The sequence below is a fragment of the Hemicordylus capensis genome, chromosome 13 (assembly GCF_027244095.1).
Source record: "Hemicordylus capensis ecotype Gifberg chromosome 13, rHemCap1.1.pri, whole genome shotgun sequence".
NCBI classification, from domain to species: Eukaryota; Metazoa; Chordata; class Lepidosauria; order Squamata; family Cordylidae; genus Hemicordylus; species Hemicordylus capensis.
Genome location: NC_069669.1, coordinates 6,571,027 through 6,591,149, shown reverse-complemented (window position 1 = coordinate 6,591,149; position 20,123 = coordinate 6,571,027). Strand labels below are relative to the sequence as shown.

General features: G+C 45.6%; 1 protein-coding gene across 3 annotated transcripts in view; it reads left to right on the top strand.

The window, feature by feature from the left end:
• Positions 1–20,123, top strand: part of CPPED1 (calcineurin like phosphoesterase domain containing 1) — a 61,785-nt gene that overhangs the window by 18,569 nt on the left and 23,093 nt on the right. For all 3 annotated transcript variants that reach the window (XM_053277137.1, XM_053277138.1, XM_053277136.1), the window contains one exon: positions 16,500–16,922. In XM_053277137.1, the coding sequence (XP_053133112.1) occupies positions 16,500–16,922 (423 nt within the window). The remainder of the gene's footprint in view (positions 1–16,499; positions 16,923–20,123) is intronic.

The window sequence follows — 20,123 nt, the reverse complement described above, 5'->3', positions numbered from 1 at the left end:
AAGGGCATATTCCCTTAATTTCCTAGAGGCTTTACCCTCAGGTCAGCCTGATCAGGTATTCTAGTATTTATAACTTTCAGTGGATCAGTCTTGTGAATTGAGCTTAGCTTTTTATTAGTAGTATTAGTATTATTTTTAAATAGCATTCTTTGTTCACTGCCTTCCAAAATTAGAATGGAGCAATGATAGGATGCAAAAATATTTCTGCCACTGATTGCAAGGAAGAAAATGACCTGATTAAGAAAATCATCACAGGAAAACTGGAATTAGTCTGTGAATACTTCCACAGTGTAGTTCCAAGGATTTGAATAAATCTTGTCTCCCGTTTCTTAGTATATTATTGCAAGGAACCCAGTAATTAAAACTGAGGGGTTTTTTTTGTTAATTCCAAAATAGATATTACCCCCAATCATTTTGCAAAATGTATTGAGTAGGACTGTGCGTCACATCGAACTAATAATCTGATTCGAGGTGACGCAAGCCCTATCGGACTATTTTTCTCCAAAAATTGAGCTGACTTCTTTGTAGAAAGAGGCTGCCTTCTGGCAGTGGCAGCAATTCAAATCGCCACCTTTCCCTCCATCTTCTACCCCACATTGCACTGGGGCAGGGAACAACATCATGATGTTGTGCTTTTTCCTGGTGCATTACCGGCAGGTGGGGGTGGCTGTGTCTGATAACTATAGGATATGGTCATTACTCTTGCCCCTAGGAGCACACCAGAAAAAGGACGCAAGGTCACGACATTGCTTCCTGCCCTGGTGCATTATGGGGCAGTACAATAGAGGGAAAGGCGGCTGCTTTCTTTCTGGATGTTTGCTCTTCTTTTAAGGCAAGTCTGCGTAACTTTGGCCTTCCTGCAGATCTTGGACTACAACTCCCATAATCCCTGACTATTGTCCACTGTGGATAGAAATGATGGAGCCTGCAATCCAAAAATAACTGGAGGGCCAATGTTGGGCAAGGAAGCCCTACTCCTTCCCAGTGCATCAAGCCAGTAACTTGCTGATTCTCCCAGCCATCTTGAAACTCTGCACCATCTACAGCAGTGTCCGGTGTTGCAAATGGCAGCTCCCATTGGCCCTAAGTATGGCTCTCTGACTCCTTGCGAAGCGGAATACTCCGCATGGCCCCCGGTACAGTTTAGAAGCCACGGTTCCCATTTAGCCATGGTGCGGCTCCTTGAATGGAAATGGAGCACACTTCATCCCCTGGACCATATTGGAAGGAACACACAGGATGCTGGGAAGTATAGTCTACAGAGCCAAGAGAAGACATAGGAACATAGGCAGCAGCCATTTTATCTATCTCTCTCTCTATCTATTTGCTACATTTTTATAGTGCCTTTCTGCATTAACAAAGGCACCCAACGCGGTTTGCAATATTAAAAGAAGCAAATTACAGAAGTTTAATAAAACGTCTCAGGCTGTTGATCTTTTCAGGAGCCGAGGAAAAAGAGCGCCCTGGCTTGGGCTCATACTTCCTTGCCTTCCGCTCAGGGTACACTGGTCTTTCCAGACTTTTGGGAAGGCGGGGGGAGGCTGCCCCAGCAGTCCTCACAGGCCGGAGCCGGTCTCTGTGGGGGCCAATGTCATGCTCTCCCCTGGCCGGGGCGCCTCCTTTCTTGCCTTCCTCTTAGGGCACACTGGTCTTTCTGTACTCCTGAGTCAGACCCTTGGTCCATCTAGCTCAGTATTGTCTTCACAGACTGGCAGCAGCTCCTCCAAGGTTACAGGCAGGAGTCTCTCCCAGCCCTATCTTGGCGATGCTGCCAGGGAGGGAACTTGGAACCTTCTGCTCTTCCCAGAGTGGCTTCATCCCCTGAGGGGAATATCTTGCAGTGCTCACATAGAGTCTCCTATTCATGTGCAACTAGGGTGGACCCTTCTTAGCAAAGGGGACAATTCGTGCTTGCTACCACAAGACCAGCTCTCCTCCTCTTGACCTTTCTCTAAGATCCAACCCCACCCCTCCAAAAAACCCCTGCAGCTGGCAGTAGAATGGGATTTAGCAGTTCACATAGCAGAATCTGCCTAGTCCCTTCTAACATGTAAATTTTTTACAAGTATGGTCCAGCAACAAAATGTTGCAGTACATCCCTGGCGCGCATGTGCTACCTGAGCTTGTGCCTGAGCATGCTAAAAGTTTTAAGCATCTTTTCCTCCTATAATGAAAGGGAGTTGTGACTAGCTTTGAGGGAGTAGTTGAGAGGAGAGCTGGTTTTGTGGAAGTAAGCATGACTTGCCCCCTTAGCTAAGCAGGGTCTGCCCTGGTTGCACATGAATAGAGACTAAGTATTCTTCAAGCTGAGAAATGTCCTGCTCTTTTTGTCCACCCATCTGGTTGTCTGTTAACTGCCCTCTTGAGTCTGCAAACATTCTGCTCCATTGAGTTACATGGGGAGGTTCTGGAATTGTTTTGGGTTGGTTTGTTTTTTGCCCTCTTGGGACACACACACACACACACACACCCGCCGGATTGTTGTGAAATCGACATCTCTGCTGGTTACCGCCAGTGCCTCCTTCTTGCCTTCGGGAGCTTCGGTTATGGGTCCATGAGGTTCGTAATATTTCCAGGTCCCTTGGAAACGGATATAAGATCAACTCGGACACAGAGTGCTAGAACTTCAGAAAGCAACTTGCAAAGCACAGCTGTTCAGAGCTGCTCTGATGTCGAGGCCTTTGAATGTGAGCACGGAGAAGTCTTAGGATTCCAACAGCTCGGGGCAATAAATAGCATCCTTATCAGCTAAACTAGGCCGCAATCAAGCAAAACACTTGGAGCCCATTAGGAGCCATTAAAAGAACTAAGTAATCAGTGGCAATGTCTCCGTACAGAGATGGTGATTAAAAGTGGTTTGTGCTTAGATTATTATTATTAGGATGTGAAGTTTTCTGCTTGATTGTGTGACCATGTATAGCTCTCCCAAGAATTGTTAACCTGCCATTGTGGAACTTAATCAAGCATTTTATAAGAGAGATATTTGCAGTGTCAAGCATTACCCCAGTATTTCTGGAATCTTCCCTCTCCCTGCAAAGTGTACTTTTCCTGTTTAGATAGTTGGCTGTAGGGATGTGCAGAACGTTTTGACTCAAAATGGTCCGTTTCGAGCTCGAAACTAAACATCCTCTTAAAAGGGGGCCTGTTTCGAGCTCGGAACAAAGCAACCCTATTTTGACTGAAATGTTTCGAGCACCATTTTCGAGGCCTGATTTTTCCCTTGCTGATTAGTTTTCTGGCACTGACTTCCAATTGGCTTGCGACCTCCTTGTTTCTTGGTTGGCTTGTTATCATACAAATCAAATGTTGTCATGGCAACTGTGCCCCCATTGGCTGGGAAGTAGGAGCGGGGAACACAATAGGAGGGAAATGTATTCAAAGGGACTGGGTGGCAGAGAGAGCCTTTATGCCTTTCTTGAAGAGGATACATCAGGAGAGGAGGAGGAGCAGGTTTGATTTTGTGGTTTTCTTTTCTCAGCACTGAGTATAATATGCTGTGCTATTGCTGCTAGAACTGTCCGGTTTCGCTGGATCTCCAATTGATAAAGGGAGAACTTCCTTGAGTTGTGGTTTGTTTTGTTTGTGAGATGGTGTTGTGGTGAGTAATAGACAATGGCATCTCTGTGTGTGTGTGTAATATTTCTTGGTGAGTGCTGTGATGAGCTCCATGTCTGGCCTTGAGACTAATTTGTGCTTCACTCACTGCTCTTGTCTGCTAAGCAGTCTGCATTGCAAGGTGTTGTGCCCAGTAAAAATGTGGCCTATTCCAGTAAGGCTGGTCTTCTGTCCTCTTGTAGACTTGAAATCTGTGAGAAGGAAGAAACATATTTTTCATAAAGCCAAAGCCACTGAGAAAAAACTTATAGCAACCTAAATACAGCAGTGGCTGTGGGAGAGGGTGTGGGTATGTCTAAATAGAAACGTAATAGCAAACAATCTGACAGCAGCATCGATTTGGGGCAACAGTACCTGGTTGTCGCAATACTAGTCTGAAATGCAGAATTGGCTTTAAGGCACTCGTCGGTGTAACACTTTCACTTAGTTTGTTTAATGAATTAATTACTAGATTTTCAGCCCACCTTCTAGGCCCAATTCATCACCCGGCGACAATGACATTAAAGGATTCCGTTAATCCTGCTAAAACAGCGTTGTAAAAGCCAACCAAAGAGCAGACGAAAACCAAAATAAATCAAAGCCTCATGAAAGAGCAGTCGCTGGCATCCTAACACTGCGCCTTGGCAATGAACAATGTGGCGCTAGCACAGGAAGCTCAAGTGGCTGGACTACGCCGTGGAGATTTCCAGAATTGCGCCAACGTTCTCCGCAAAAAGTGCGAAGTATGCCACTGGTTAAGCATCTTGCTATGTAAGCTAGCACAGCACTAGTCTGGAACGCAGCCTCCAGACCAGTGGTTCCCAACCTGGGGGCCACCAGATGCTGCTAGATTACAAAGCTCATCAGCCCCAGCTACTATTAGTTGTGGCCAGGGTTGATGGGAGTTGTTCGGCAGCATTTGGAGACTCCCAGGTTGGGAACGCCTGCTCCAGACAACTAGTAGCTCAGCAGCCTTGCTCTAGCACAGGAGTCCCCAACAAGGGGGTACTTGGGGCTCCCAGGGGGTATTCAGAGCCCTTCTGCCTCCCCATGCTGCAGCCGTGCTTTTCGTTCCCCATCTTAGGGTCGCCGGTTTGAAGCTGACATATCCTTAGAGATGTGTCTGCTGCGGAAGGGGAGGGAGGAGGGTGAAGACCCTCCTCCTCTGCTTCTGATTGGCTGGTGGCGTGCTGAAGCTCAGCATACCCCTCCCCCTCAGCCTGACTGACAGGCTTCAGAAAATCTGCACTGAGTACTCCCACTGAAATTAGTAGTACAACTTGTCCCATTAATTTCAATAAAACTGCTTATGATTAATCTGGATGTAAGTCTGTCACTGAAGCAGCCCATCCCATAACTGTACATTTTAAATTTGTATGTGTTTATGTATACTGTTCTCTCTCTCTCTCTCTCTCTCTCGGGAGACAGGCTTCTACAGGCACTGGATCACACCCATACTGTTACCCTTCAAACCAGAATTGGAAATTGGAAGAGCATCAGATGTTTGTTTATTACATTTATTTGTTTTATTTTTGTTTTACATTTATTACCCACTCTTCTTCCAAGGAGCCCAGAGCGGGTACATGGTTATCCTCACAATAACCCTGTGAGGTAGGTTAGGCTGAGAGATATGTGACTGACCCAGAGTCACCCAGTGAGTGTCATGGCTGACCCTTACTGAAACTCTTGGGCCAGTGGCCAGCCCAGCATTCAAGGGTACAAGACCCCAGGTGAAGCAATGCTGCAGTTCAACCCCACGTGGGCATCCACAGATGCTTCCTGCCCCTGCTCCAGAGGCCTCATCGTCATTTTGAGGAAGAGCCAGTATGACAAATATTTATATACCACTTTCCCACAAAAGCTTCCAAAGCGGTTTCCATAGAGAAAAATAAATAAAATAAAATGGCCCCCTGTCCCCAAAGGTCTCACAATCTAAAAAACATAAAATAGACACCATCAACAGCCACTGGAGAGATGCTGTGCTAGGGATGGATAGGGCCAGTTGCTCTCCCCACCCCCCCCACCCCCCCGCTCAACAAAGAGAATCACCACTTCTAAAAAGTGCCTCTTTGCTCAGTGAGCAGGGGACCTCAGTTACTTGTACGTATTAGAGGCCCCATGCAAGCAAAAGTAGGGCCAGATGCTAAACCAGGGATTTCCTGGTTAGGAACATCGGAAACTGCCCTATGCCAAGTCAGCACTTTGGTTCATCTAGCTCACAATTTTCCGAACTGACTCCAAGCTTTCAGGCAGGAGTCTCGGAGGCCCCACCTAGAGATGCCCAGTGGGACATGCAGATATTCTTTCACTGAGCTATGGTCCCATCCTTATGGCAGACCTGCTTAACTTAGCCCTCCCCCCCCCCCAGCTGTTTTTGAATGACAACTCCCATAATCCCCAGCCACAGTGTCCAATAACCAGGGATTATGGGAATTGTAGGCCAATATCTGCAGGAGGGCCGAAGTTGAGCAGCCCTGCCCTAAGGGAAGTATCTACAGCAGACGATGCTCCCATGTCATTTCCCATCCAGATGCAAGCCAGGGTTGACCCCAAACCGGGTCTTCTCTTTATTTTGAAAAGCTACTGCTTAGGGCAGGTGCTTCATGATATTTTATGCATTTCTCCGGCTCCACTGGATTGTCTGATTAAGTATAACTACATCTGCGTGCCATGACCTCCTCCAAGCTTCATTGATTGCCGAGTGAACTATGCCGGGGCTGTTAATGGCGTCTCCATAATGTGTATCATCAGATGGCCAACAGCCTCCTGGCTGAGCTTAGTCTGCTGCTAATGTGATAGTGGACAAAGGAGGCAAGGATTGTGTCCGAACAGCTTTCTTTTCTTTTCTTTTTCTTTTTTAAATAAATGTTTTATTAAAAAGCAAACAAAAAGAAAAAAGCTAAGAGAGAAAAGCAAATCACCATAGAAATAGTATAAAGCGACATCATCGTAATGAAAAACACTTTCCCCCCTAATTAATTACATCAGTAAAGATCAGAAAGGACATCAGAATCAAAATAACAGGAAAAAGAATTTTCAGACTCTTAAACATCTAAATCAAACAGTATAAATCAAGTCCAGAAAATGGGAGCAAGGTTTGACCCTTACGGATATTGTAATTTATAAAAGGTTCCCAAACAGACATGAATGACTCAGTAAGTATACCATGCACATAAACTGGGACTTTTGAAATTGAAGCGTAATCCCACACTTTCAGGAAACATTCATTTAAAGAAGGAATTTCTGAAACACGCCAGTTAGCAGCATATATGATCCTGGCCACTGTAATCATATATAAGAACAACTCATTTAATTTAGCAGGGATGTAAGATTTTGTCCTCCTTAAAAGGAAAATTTCTGGAAGCAAGGGAATCCTAACCTCTAGAATTTGTTCAATTTTCATATGAATTTCCCCCCAAGACATTTGGGCTTTATCACAGGTCCACTAATGTCTGAACAGCTTTCGAGGTAGGGCGGCACCTGGGTATTGCGGCTTCTTGTCCACCTTTGATAAAATGCCGGGGACAGAAAGTGGTCCAGCTGCGTCCATCATACCCAGCTTCTGGCTCCCACGCAATCACTCCGCCCTCCTGCTATCTTGATCTTTACAAACCCACCACTGGTGATCAGGAGGGTGCCCGGCACTCCTGCCCCTGCCGGCCACTCCTCCTACCCTGTTTAGGTCCGTGAGAACGGAGCACCGTACCTGCTGCCTCCTGTTTGGCTTCTAGCGGAGTTTCTCCAACTTTATGAAGCTTCAGGGGGCAGCTACTCTTTTTCTATACCCACTTCAGGGTAGGCAAACTTGGCCTTCCAGCTGTTGTTGAACTACAACTCCCATCATCCCCATTGTGGCTGGGGATGATGGGAGTTGTAGTCCATCAGCACTTATACCCTGCGGGCCGGGGAATATCTTTCAGTGCTCTCACATGTAGCCTCCCATTCAAATGCAAACTAGATTGTCCCCTGCTTAGCAAAGGGGACAATCCATGCTTGCTACCACAAGACTCACTCTTCTCCTCCCATCACACCAAGCACAAGGTGTGGCAAACTCTCTATTTCCACATGCACGATGTGTGTTCCCAGGCAGCTTCCATTCCTCAAATGCTAAACGTGGAGAAAATACCTTTTTAATAATGATTGCCATATTCCTTTAACAAAGTTGGCTTTCCGGGGAAATCAACATTGGTTGCGTTCGGCTGCCGTCGGACGTGCCGTCCGCATGCTCCCCTGCTTCCAAACCCGCCAAGATAACTTTCAAGTCCTTAATTTGCTAACTATAATGAGTATGATACGGCTCAGTAGAAATGACACAAATTGATATTTTTTAAGACACAAAAACTAGTTATACTTAAAGGAACAGAAGGCAGACGGGGGAAATTATCCTGGAGCTGACAGCTTGAAATAAAGCGGCGCAGCCCTGGACAGTCTAGTAACAGGAAACATGAGCGATTGTTATCAAGCATGACACCTTATTAGAGCTTTCATGGGTGGGATGTGATGCTCTAATCAGATGCCACGTTGGAAGCGGGGAAGCGATGGGCGGTTTTCAGCTAACCAGCAATACGGAAATATTTTTCTAAATTCTAAGTCCCCTGCTAACTGAGCAAAGAGGCAGGCACCTTTTAAAAGTGGTGATTCTCTTTATTGAGCGGTGGGGGGGGGGAGCAACTGGCCTTATCCACCCCCAGCACAACATCCCTCCAGTGGCTGTGGTTGGTGTCTATTTTGGCCCTGCCATCGATATTTTTTAGTGTGTGTGCATTTACTTTATCCAAGACTATGTTTCCCCCCAAGTTCTCTGCTGTTAGAAATCTGGGGTTTGTGGGGGATGGGGAGGTCATCTTAAATTCAGAGTCCCTTTTCTTTTCAGGTAAATGCAGCTATTTACCTGAATTTGCCTTCTATTTTTAAGGGAGCTGTCTTGAATTCAGAGACTTCTTCTGTTTGGGTGAATCCTGTATAAGGGTAGGGTGTTTGCACTTATAAGGGTAGCCTGAGCTCAGAAGTATTGAAAACCTGAGTCTGCTGCGGATTGCTGTCCTGTGGAGCTGTCTGTGGTTCTGAATTCAGTCTGTCTTCCAGACCTCGTTGGCTTTTGTCTGCAGACTGGAGCAGGACACATGTAATCCGACATCCCGAGTTCCTCTTGTTATGTTCAACTCAGATATTTGGCCCTCTGCTAGTCCTCCGTGTTGTGAAGAATCTTGCGATGCTGCAGTTTCCTAGCTTAAAGCTCATTGGCACGATCCTGAACAGGGGAGAGAGCCCAGCCAGGGTAGGAAGAGGGGAGAGTGATTGTGTGGGAGCTGGGCAAGCCGGTGTTTTCTCCACCCTCTGGAAAATGCTGGGGACAGAATCAGTGTTCCCTCTAACAGGGATTCCCAGATCTTGTTGACTACAACTCCCAGAATCCCCAGCTGCAATGGCTTTTGCTTGCGTGTTATGGGAGTTGTAGTCAACAACATCTGGGAATCCCTGTTAGAGAGAACACTGGACAGAATGTGGGTTGGGTGTTCCTCTCCTAGCCATATTCCACTTCCCACAGATTCACTCTCCCCTCCTCCTACCTTGCTCTTTGGGTTCTCACGGCCACTATTCAGGTGTGTGAATGGCTCAATTACCTTGGCTGTGTGCTCCTCCTGCTAGGGATGTCCACAAATCGCGGTTTGTAGCAAACCCCCGGCACCTAACAGAGGAGAGCAGGTGCATACCTCCTACCCTGTTTGGGGTCCTGTGAACAAGCCTTCCCTTTCAAGTCCCTTAGACGTCCTTCAGAGCATCCATTCTGAACCTGTGTGGGATGTGGTTTCAGTTTTAAGTCTTTACTACTGGGGGAAAATGTTTGGCTTCATTGTAAGCTGAACAGGTCAAGAAAATGAAGGCTATGGGGAGAGCTAACTGAGTATGTACGGAAAGCTCTGCCTCAATTCTCGGCTGTTTGGACTGGAGAGTTTCCCAGAGCATGGTCAGACCAGCCCAAAGATTGCTTAGCTCCCTTCCCTCAATGCTCCAGAGCTTCCTGGGTTTATTCACTGTTTGCTCGAAGCTTTAAAAATCCCCCTTGGGGATATTTCGTTGGCTCTGGTAGAGCTGCAATTAATGTCCAGGATATAGATGGATTTTTCAGGCAATATGATACAGTGCAAACTACATTACAGCTTGCATTAGAACTCTCTCTTTTTTTAAAAAAGAACCCTATTTCCCCCACGCATTCTCTAATGGTGCTCAGAATTGCCAACCCCCTTCTGAACTCTGTTGATGAAGTTCATGATTAATGGAGATGGGGAGCAGGTCTTGGGAGGAGAGCTGGTCTCTTGATAGCACACATGAATGGTCCCCTTTGCTAAGTAGGATCCACTGTGGTTTGCATTTGGATGGGTGACTACATGTGAGCGCTGTCCACTATAAGATATAGCCTTCAGGCGGGGTTAATAAACAATTAGGGAGTCGCTTCGGGTTGATGAGGCTGCCGCTGGGCCTTACAAATAAATCAGCTTCAGAGGGTCCTACTCTCTGTTCTGTCATTTGTTCGGGGGAGGGGCGGCGTGAAGAGGCAGGGCCTTTTCTGTAGTGGCACCTAAACTTAAGAACACCCTCCCAAAGGAGACCTGCCTGGTTCAATAACTGCATGTAGTACAGACAATTCACCAGGCTCAACAAGCATTTGGTTGCCGATTGCTGATCGGATTTTGTCTGCTGTTATCAGATGCTGCTGTGTTTGTGCCTACCATTGTTTGTTGTTTATTACTTTTTTTATATATCGCCCCATCCAAAAGGCTCTGGCAGTGCACAGGGACAAAACCCAAAGGGCTCACAATCTAAAAAGAAACATAAGATAGACACCGGCAACAGCCACTGGAGGTCCTGTGCTGGGGGTAGAGAGGGCCAGTTGCTCTCCCCCTGCCAAATAAAGAGAATCACCACGTTTAAAAGGTGCCTCTTTGCCCCGTTATCAGGGGTATAAAATTAATTAAACAATTAATTAAACAATTAAAACATTTTAAAACCCTAAAAGGCCAGACCTGTTATGTGTGTGTGTGTGTGTGTGTGTGTGTGAGATGATTTTATGCCATGCTTTATTTTGTTGTTTTGTGAGTCACTTCAATTGTTTTGTATTTTTAAAAGGGTAAAAATTAATTAGTACAGGAGCCAGCTGAATTCCCATAGTGGTTTTTTTGACAAGGTCCACACCCACTAAAGGTGCAAAAGAGGTGATAGCTTTGCAAGATCTTCCGCTTTCAGTGTGTACGCTTGTTTTTATTGTCCTGACCTTTTAAAAATCTTTTAAAAGCTTTAAAACAATCAAAAACTACGTACTATAAAATAGATGGCTTACTGATGTTGTCAGAAGAATGAAAATGAAAATTGGCAGGAGTGTTCTCCAAAGAGTACTCCATGGAGACAGTACAACAATTTCTTCATTGTTTTCCTAACCCTGACCTCACCCTGACCCTTTTCTCTGCACAAATGACTGCAATTTTACCCCAATCATTTAAGGATAGGGATAAATTGGAGGTGATAACACAGAGAAAGCTGTAACTGCGGTAATGCTATCACCTGTTTCCCATCGCTAGGCAGGTAGACATTGCCAAACATTACTACAAGTATTCGTCCCCTGAGATGGTACCAATCAATGTTCCCTCTAACAGGGATTCCCAGATGTTGTTGACTACAACTCCCAGAATTCCCAGCTGCAATGGCTTTTGCTTGGGGGTTATGGGAGTTGTAGTCAACAACATCTGGGAATCCCTGTTAGAGGAAACACTGGTAACGGTGGCCAGAGTTTGTGGTCCTCACTCATGGACTAAATTAAAATAAATTATGTTATTGCCTTTCTTTCTGCCTACCCTCCAGATGTGGGAACGCCCTTCTCAGGCAGTGGACTGCCCTCCAGATCCACTGCCAGGATTTCTATTCCCAATAAAATCTTTCTTTCTGAAGAGAGATGCAAAGATGTTGTTCCCCCAACAACAAAAAATAGCTATTGGGTCCGATTGCTCTTTCAGTGGAATCTTTTCAAGCTTGTTTTTTGCCATTTTTACGTAATTATAGCAGCTTCCTCTTAATTTTCCCGGAAAACCTCCAGACTAAAGTACCAGCAGTGCTGGACTGATATTGATCGAGTCAGCCAGAAATGGCTGAGGCACCCGTATCGGTTAGACGTGTGGAGTTGTGCTGAAACGAAGCATGGTGATTATTTTCACAGTGGTGGGCGAAAGAATAATCTGGCGAAATTGGTAGTTAAGTGGACGCCTGCCTAGTTGGCATCTAAATAGGTGGACCAAGTCTGCGATTGCTCCTGTATTCAGTGGATTCAAACTCTGAGGATATTTAGGCTGCCCAGAGGTCAGAAAGCTCAAACAGTGCAGGTGGCAGGAAGGTGAAGTTTAACGTAATTTAAGAAATGATTAGAAAAATGTATTATCGGCCAGCCCGGCTGCTGTATTTTTGCGATGTTTACTTCCCTGCAAAACGCCTGGAGGGGAATGCATTTAATTTGTGGGTCAGTTGTGTTTTCATGCAGAGAAATGCTTTTAAAGTAAGGGTTATGGTATATTATAATCAGACCTCTAATGCGATTTGCTGTTAAGTCGCCACGTTAGATTGCGCGGCTGTTCGTAATGGTAGGGGTGTGCAGAGTGTTTTTGAAGCGTTTTGGTTCCGTGCTCAAAAGCTGCGTGTGTGTGATTTGACCGCCTCCACCTAGGAATTTTGCCAGACTGGATCATTATCCATGCCAGGGATCATTAGGAAGGGCACTGAGAATAAAACTGCTAATAGCCTTACAAATATCTATGGAATCGATATAGCTATGGTATTTATCTATAGTGCGGCTACAGAGCCAGCGTGGTGTAGTGGTTAGAGTGCTGGACTAGGACCGGGGAGACCCGAGTTCAAATCTCCATTCAGCCATGAAACTAGCTGGGTGACTCTGGGCCAGTTGCTTCTCTCTCAGCCTAACCTACTTCACAGGGTTGTTGTGAAAGAGAAACTCAAGTATGTAGTACACCGCTCTGGGCTCCTTGGAGGAAGAGCAGGATATAAATGTAAAAATAATAAATAATAATAATAATTTGGAATACTGTTATCGGTTCTGGTCACTATATGGGAGGAGAGCTGGTCTTGTGGTAGCAAGCATGAACTGTCCCCTTAGATAAGCAGGGTCTGCCCTGGTTGCATATGAAAGGGAAACTAGAATTGTAAGCACGCTGAGATATTCCCCTCAAGGAATGGAGCTGCTCAGGGAAGAGCATCTAGGTTCGAAGTTCCCTCCCTCCCTAGTCGGACTCAGTATATGGCAGTTTCTTTTCGCGAGAGGGATATTGTAGAACTGGGAAAAGTGCAGAAGAGGGCAACCAAGGTGATCAGGGGCCTGGAGCACCTTCCTTACGAAGTAAAGTTATGACATTTGGGGCTTTTAACTTTGGTTGGCATGCAGAAGGTCCTAGGTCCACTCCCTGGCAGCATCTCCAGGTACGGCTGAGAGAGCCTCCTGGCTGAAACTGTCAAGGTCCACTGCCAGTCTGTGTAGACAATACTGAGCTAGAGGGACCAAGAGTCTGACTCGGTATAAGGCAGCTTCCTATGTTCCTTTGTTCAACGTAGGTAGGGCTGACAACTCCCAGGCACATGGAGTTATGGTGCCTAGAAATATAACCGTGGCACCTAGACTAGGATATTCTCATAAGAATAATCCCATAGGAAGCTTCCAGCTACTGAGTCAGACTATTGGTCCATGTAGTTCAGTGTTGCCTAGCTCTTCAAGGATTCAGGCAGGAGCCTCTCCCAGCTCCACGTGGAGATGCTGCCAGAGATTGAACCTGGGGCCTTCTTCATGCTAAGCAGATGCTCTGCCACTGAGCTTCAGCCCCAACACTATTCAGAGGTCAAGTTGTTAAGTTGAATCTTGATTGTCCCAAGCAGCTCAGTTGCTCTTCTAAGTAAAGTGTGCCGTCGAGTCAGCGTCGACTCCTGGCGCCCACAGAGCCCTGTGGTTTTCTTTGGTAGGATACAGGAGGGGTTGACCATTGTCTCCTCCCAAGCAGTATGAGATGATGTCTTTCAGCATCTTCCTATATTGCTACTGCCCGATATAGGAGTTTCTCATAGTCTGGAAAACATACCAGCAGGGATTCGAACCGGCAACCTCTGGCTTGCTAGTCAAGTCATTTCCCCGCTGCTCCAGAAGTACATTACTTATAAAGAAGATGAAGAGAAGTCCATTGTCCCTTCCACCTCCATAATGTGTCACCAAGTCTAGTAATTTTGCCAAGTGTCCATTGTTTGCATTCTAAATCTTTGGACAGGCTGCTATATCCAAAGAAAACTTGTCAAGGCCTGGCCTGAGGCAAATCTACCTCTCCCTCTCTTCCTTCCTCCCTCCCTCTTTCTTTCTTTCTTTCTTTCTTTCTTTCTTTCTTTCTTTCTTTCTTTCTTTCCACCAGTGCCCAACCTTTCTTTTCTGACATAGCCCAAATATCACTGGGCATTTCCTAGGGCTTGCTTCAATGCCCTTCCTTCGGTATAACTAACTGGAAGGTAGATTTCCGCGTATCCCTGTTTCACAGCGGCAATGCCCTGGTGGCACTGGTGAGATCGAAACAGTGGCTCATGTTCTTTTCTCTGCTGTTCCTATCACAATTTGAGATTTGATTTGATTTTACTGTTATTAGTGAAATTTCCAGGACATTTGGACAATTTTTGTGCAAAGTTTCTTTTAGAGGATAGGGATTCCTATGTCACCTATAAAGTAGCTTAAGACACATCTAGGGCATGCCATATGCTTATCTAGTCAATATGAGGAACAAAGATAGTCATTGATATTCGTATGATTTGTATAAATGCGTTTATTGTATTGTCTTGCTGGTCACTGACCGTAATGAATATTGACTCTTCCCTCCCTCCATCTTTCCTTCCTCTCTCTCTCTCTCTCTCTCTCTCTCTCTCTCTCTCTCTCTCTCTCTCTCTCTCTCTTTCTTTCTCGCTTTGTATCTCAATCTCAAGTCCTCATCTGCACTATAAGGGATAATGATTCTGACCTACCTCACAGGGTTGTTGTAATCCTTCCAAGATACTGAACCAAAAGATATTGAACCCTCTAAAGCGAGTATAAAATGTGAAGTGCCATGTGCTTCGCTCTTAGAATGCAGAGCAGGGACAGAGCCTCAGTTTCCAACACGAGGCGATACTACTCCATTCCCGACGGGTCCCTCTTGATTAAAACTCTAATACGCACCGGCAAGAGACAGGCGTAGCTGTAGGAGGTATCTGTGGCTAATGCATTATAAATGGCTCCACTTTCTAGCCACACGCCCTCTGCAGCGTGACCAAGGTCGGCGAAAAAGTGGATTATTAGCAAAGGGGTTAGCACTTGGGGAGAATAATCCGCCAATTCCACTTTTGCTGACTGCAGCAAGCTTGGGCCGAATCAGCCTGGCTCCCGTCTTGCATTTTTGGTACCTTTTTAATGAAAGGTTGGGGATGGGGCTGTAGCTCAGTGGTAGAACACCTTATTTACATGCAGAAGGTTCCGGGTTCAATCCCTGGCAGCATCTCCAGGTAGGGCTGGGAAAGATGCCTGCCTGCAACCTGGGAGAGCCACTGCCAGTCAGTGTAGACCAGGGGTTCCCAACCTTTTTAAACAAGCCTACCCCCTTGTGTCAAATATCTTCAGCTCAGTTAGCCCAGACTGCCTATGAGTAACTTAATAACTTAATTTTCTGAAGCCTGGGAGTTGTAGTTCAACATCTGCAGGAGAGCCAAAGTTGTGCAGCCCTGGTCTCGAACCTGAGCCAGCTGGCGTGGTCAGCTCTTTGTGGTTTCCAACGAGATCTACATCCCCGGAGATGGGAAAGAGATGAAAGCACTGCAAGACTTTTCAAGTCTGGCTGCCTTGGGCGGCCGCCTGCCTATCGGCCGGCCCCTGTGAGGGACCACAGGATCCGGAGTTGGATCCGCGAGATCCCGAGGTCTCGTGGGGTTTCTGACAAATGTCCGAGATCTTGCGAGACCCCTAGCGAGATCTCGGAACAATATAAGGGACTCTAGGCCAATGATGAGCAGCCAGACTGGGGAGATCAGCCTTCGGGGAAAGGGGCTCAGTGACCCAGAAACTAGGGGCAAATTGAAGCCGGCTAAGAGAGAGGTGGGTGTCCTGTGATGGTAACGGGCAGCCTATGGCCCTCTAGGAAGACCGGCTCTAGGCTCTGAGGCTGGAGGCTCACCACGGGAGTAGGCATGGGAAAGAGAGAGCACAACAATTGTCAGACGAACGGAAATGAGAATTGGCAGGAATGTCCTCCAAAGATTACTCGATCTTTGCAGAGAATACAGCAATTTGTTCACTGTTACCCTGACCTTAATCCTTCACTGTGTGCAAAAAGGACTGTAATTTGACCTTAATTGTTTGAAGAACGGGATAAGGAAGGGGTGAGAACACACAAAAAACTGTTAAGTGCAACAGTGCTATCGCCTTTCCATCTCTAGGGATGGCCGGTGGCTGAAATGTGTGGGCCTGCCTTAAGGGCTAATACAAATTCTGTACTCGGAAACCAAGTCTTCTACATTCCTATAAAGCTTGGGTGTTCCTGGAAAAACAGCCCTTAAAAAGCAGATCAAATGAATTTACAGCATCCGTCTCAGGAAGCAACAGTACCCCGCCTTAAAACCATTCAGCAATAACGCACTTATTGTTTTCTCGGCTTTCAGAGCTGCTGTCTCGCAACGTTCAAGAAACAGAGGGATATTGTTTCTTGGCCTCATAATCAAGGCCTCATAATCACGTTGTCCTGGCCTCATAATCAAGCCCTTTGCATAATTAGAGTGACTGATGTCAAAGATTACATGGTAACCAGAGCAGTCCAAGTCCTGTAAAAATAATATCCGATCCTTCTGGTTTGTAGGAACGCCTTGGCGGGAGGCTCAGGAGCGTGACCTGAAAGATGTTCTGAAGGACATCAGCGGTGACATCCCTGTGCTGTTCGTCAGTGGCAATCACGACCTGGGGAACACTCCGACACCAGAAACCATTGATGATTATTGCAAGCAGTGGGGCGATGATTACTTCAGCTTTTGGGTCGGGGGCGTCTTCTTCCTCGTGCTGAATTCCCAGCTTTTCTTCGATAGTTCGAAATGCCCAGAGTTGAAGCAGGCTCAGGCTCTTTGGCTTACCAAGCAACTTGCTGTTGCTGAGAAACGGAAGTGCAAACATGCCGTCGTCTTTCAGCACATCCCTCTGTTTCTGAAAACCCCAGATGAAGAGAACGATTACTTCAACCTCGAAAAGTCGGTGCGGCATGAGTTGCTGGAAAAGTTCTCCAAAGCAGGTATGGCTCATTTCTTCATGTTAACACAGCCCCAGTTCTCCCTCAGATAGGGCCTGGCAAATCCCAGGTGCCAGGGAGCCATGGCACCTAGAAATTTAACCGTGGGGCCTAGATTAGGGTATTTGTAAGTAGAGTTATTTCATAAAATCTGTATTTGTCCCATAAGAACAAAACATGAGAGCAGCCCTGCTGGATCAGGCCCAAGACCCATCTAGTCCAGCATCCTGTTTCCCACAGGATGTTTATGAACGATGATCCTTATGTTAAAGACTCCTGCCTGGAACCATGGAGAGCTGCTGCCCGTCAGTGTAGACAGTGCTGAGCTAGGCGAACCAGTGGTCTGACTCAGTAAAAGGCAGCTTCCTGCATTTCTATGGTTATTGTTAGCTGCCTTGAGTGTCTATGTTGGGACGTCAGGGTACAAATGCTTGTTGTTTCTGTATAAGTCTTCATACCAAAACAAAAAAACAAAAAATCCAGACGGAAAAAAAGCAGCTACCTTTCCTGAATGAGAAGAGAGCTGTGTTACAAATACTCCTTTTAATTAAACCCCGCAAAGGAGCGGTGCTGCTGAGGCAGGTCACCATACAGTAGCGTAACTAAGTGCACGATGAAATAATCCCCGATTCAGAAATGGTGAGCTTTTCCGCGGCTCAGTTTCCTTAGTAACAGAGCCCTTCTCTTTCCTTTTTTGAAAAGGGGGGGGAAATCATTTGAAGAACCTCCTTTGTGCCTGTCGACAGGATGTTGTCAATAGAGTACAAAAACAGTTATTGTGGCAGGGCAGACATACGACAATAGCGTTAGTTAGTTATTTACTGATTGTGCCTTTCTGCGGCGGCGGCGTCCCCCATAATCAATTCCAGCCCATCCCCAGTTTTGAAGTTGGAGGTCTGGCAGGCAGACAATAAATAATGAAATTTCTGCCTGCTCTCTACATTTCTTCTTCTTTAAACTCATCTGGCTTTTGCCATTTAAGAAGGTTAGCCTTCAGAGCGCTTAATATGTATTCCAATTTTCCGAATCCAATCTGAAAAAATTAGACCGGCTTTATAACGGAAAGATTATTTTCGTTCCCCTTCTGACGACTAGCCTCTCTTCCTCCTTTGCATGTGGTGATTGAAATGCTATCCAGGAAAGTGTGGCGTTGTGACCGAAAGAACTCTGCTTCAAGAGTTGGGGGGGGGAAACATCTGTCCTTGGCTTGTTGGCTTAACTGAACTGTTCATCTTCTATCTGTTTCCCAAAGAACTGGAAATGTTATTATCCTTATGGTCACATAACTGGAGCACCAACGGGCCCTAGCAGACTTGGTGTAACCTGCAGATACGCCAGTTTCACAAAAATCTGGAGTGGGTGCGGCGGGTGGGGACCCCCAAACTGTCCCAATGTAAATCAACGGAGCAGAATGTTCGCTGACTCAGAGGGCAGTTAACAGATAACTAGGTGGGAGGAGCTAATGGAATTCTGTGGTGAGGAGGGGAGGGAGGGATATTTGAACAAAAAGCGTGGGAAATTTTTCAGCTTGAATACTCCCTCAGGACAGTCCCAGCCTCCCAGAGTTAAAAGGTTTTGGCAAGCGGAAGAAAAGGAAATAACCGCCCAAAGACGAAAGTTTAATAAACTAATAAATAAATAGACAGCCAAATAAATTAAATAGTAATTAAATTTAGAGTTCAATTAATACTTCATGTAGAATTGGGGTTATTGCTTTTGTTTACTGGAAGTAATACAAGATTTGATAATAGCATTCTGTTAAGGTTTTTTGTACTGGCAGCACAAGGATTAATTGCCCATAATTGGAAAACTACTGAAAATTTGAATATCAGTAATTGGTACAAAATAATATTGGAATCTATGCTTAAGGAGTTTTTTTCAGCTTGATGTAATAATATTCAACAAAAGTTAAATAGATGTGATTTCAAGTGAGTATAGAAACAAACCTGTTATAGATAGTGTTGCAGTAAACAGGGTTTATTATAACCCGAGTAAGATTTTGGTTGAAATGATCAGGAAGATGATAAACTGAAATATCAAAAATATGTAATTGTGATTAATATACCTGCTAAAAATGGTTATACCAATTGTACATATTGTAAATGTTTAATTTTTAAAAAAATTCCTTTATTTTGATGTACCACCAATGTATTATTCGTCTTTAATAATAATAATAATAATAATAATAATAATAATAATGACAGTCCCAGCCTTTCTGCTTCTGAGGGGGAAGCTATGGGGACAAGTCATGCTTGCTACCACAAGACCAGCTCTCCTCCTTAGACCAGCTCTCCTCCCTTTTTAATTGCTTCATTCACACAATTCTCTTCCTGTATCCCCCTCCTTCAAAATAAATCCTTCTTTTAATTTTGAAACTATAAAGGTAAAGTGTGCCATCGTGTCGGTGTCAGCTCCTGGCAACCACAGAGCCCTGTGGTTGTCTTTGGTAGAATACAGGAGGGGTTGACCATTGCCTCTTCCCACGCAGTTGAGATGATGCCTTTCAGCATCTTTCCTACATCGCTGCTGCCCAATATAGGTGTTTCCCATAGTCTGTGGAACATACCAGCAGGGATTCGAACTGGCAGCCTCTGGCTTGCTAGGCAAGTCATTTCCCGTTGTGCCATTAGGTGGCTTTTGAAACTATGGGTTGTCTCAATCCAGTCATTTCTTGAGTCCAAACTGGTGTAGCTGACCTCCTTTAAGAGTTAATCCCGCCACAAAGCCTGAACATTGGGGTGCTGACCAAACACCCAGGGCCAGTTCCATTAACCAAGGGAAGAGAGCTGGTCTTGTGGTAGCAAGCAGGACTTGTCCCCATAGCTAAGCAGGGTCTGCCCTGGTTGCATATGAATGGGAGACTACATGTGTGAGCACTGTAAGATCTTCCCCTTCAGGGGATGGAGCTGCTCTGGGAAGAGCAGAAGGTTCCTAGTTCCCTCCCTGGCAGTATCTCCAAGACCGGGCTGAGAGAGATTCCTGCCAGCAACCTTGGAGAAGCCGCTACCGGTCTGTGAAGACAATAGTGAGCTAGATAGACCAATGGTCTGACTCAGTATGTGGCAGCTTCCTATGAAGTATTGACTAGCATTTGTTTTTGTTTATGGTTCTGCCTCTGGTTGGTGATCAAAATAAAGATTGATTGATTCATTCATTCATTCTTTCATTCTTTGGGGGGTGAGGGGGACCAGCAGCTTTTTTTCC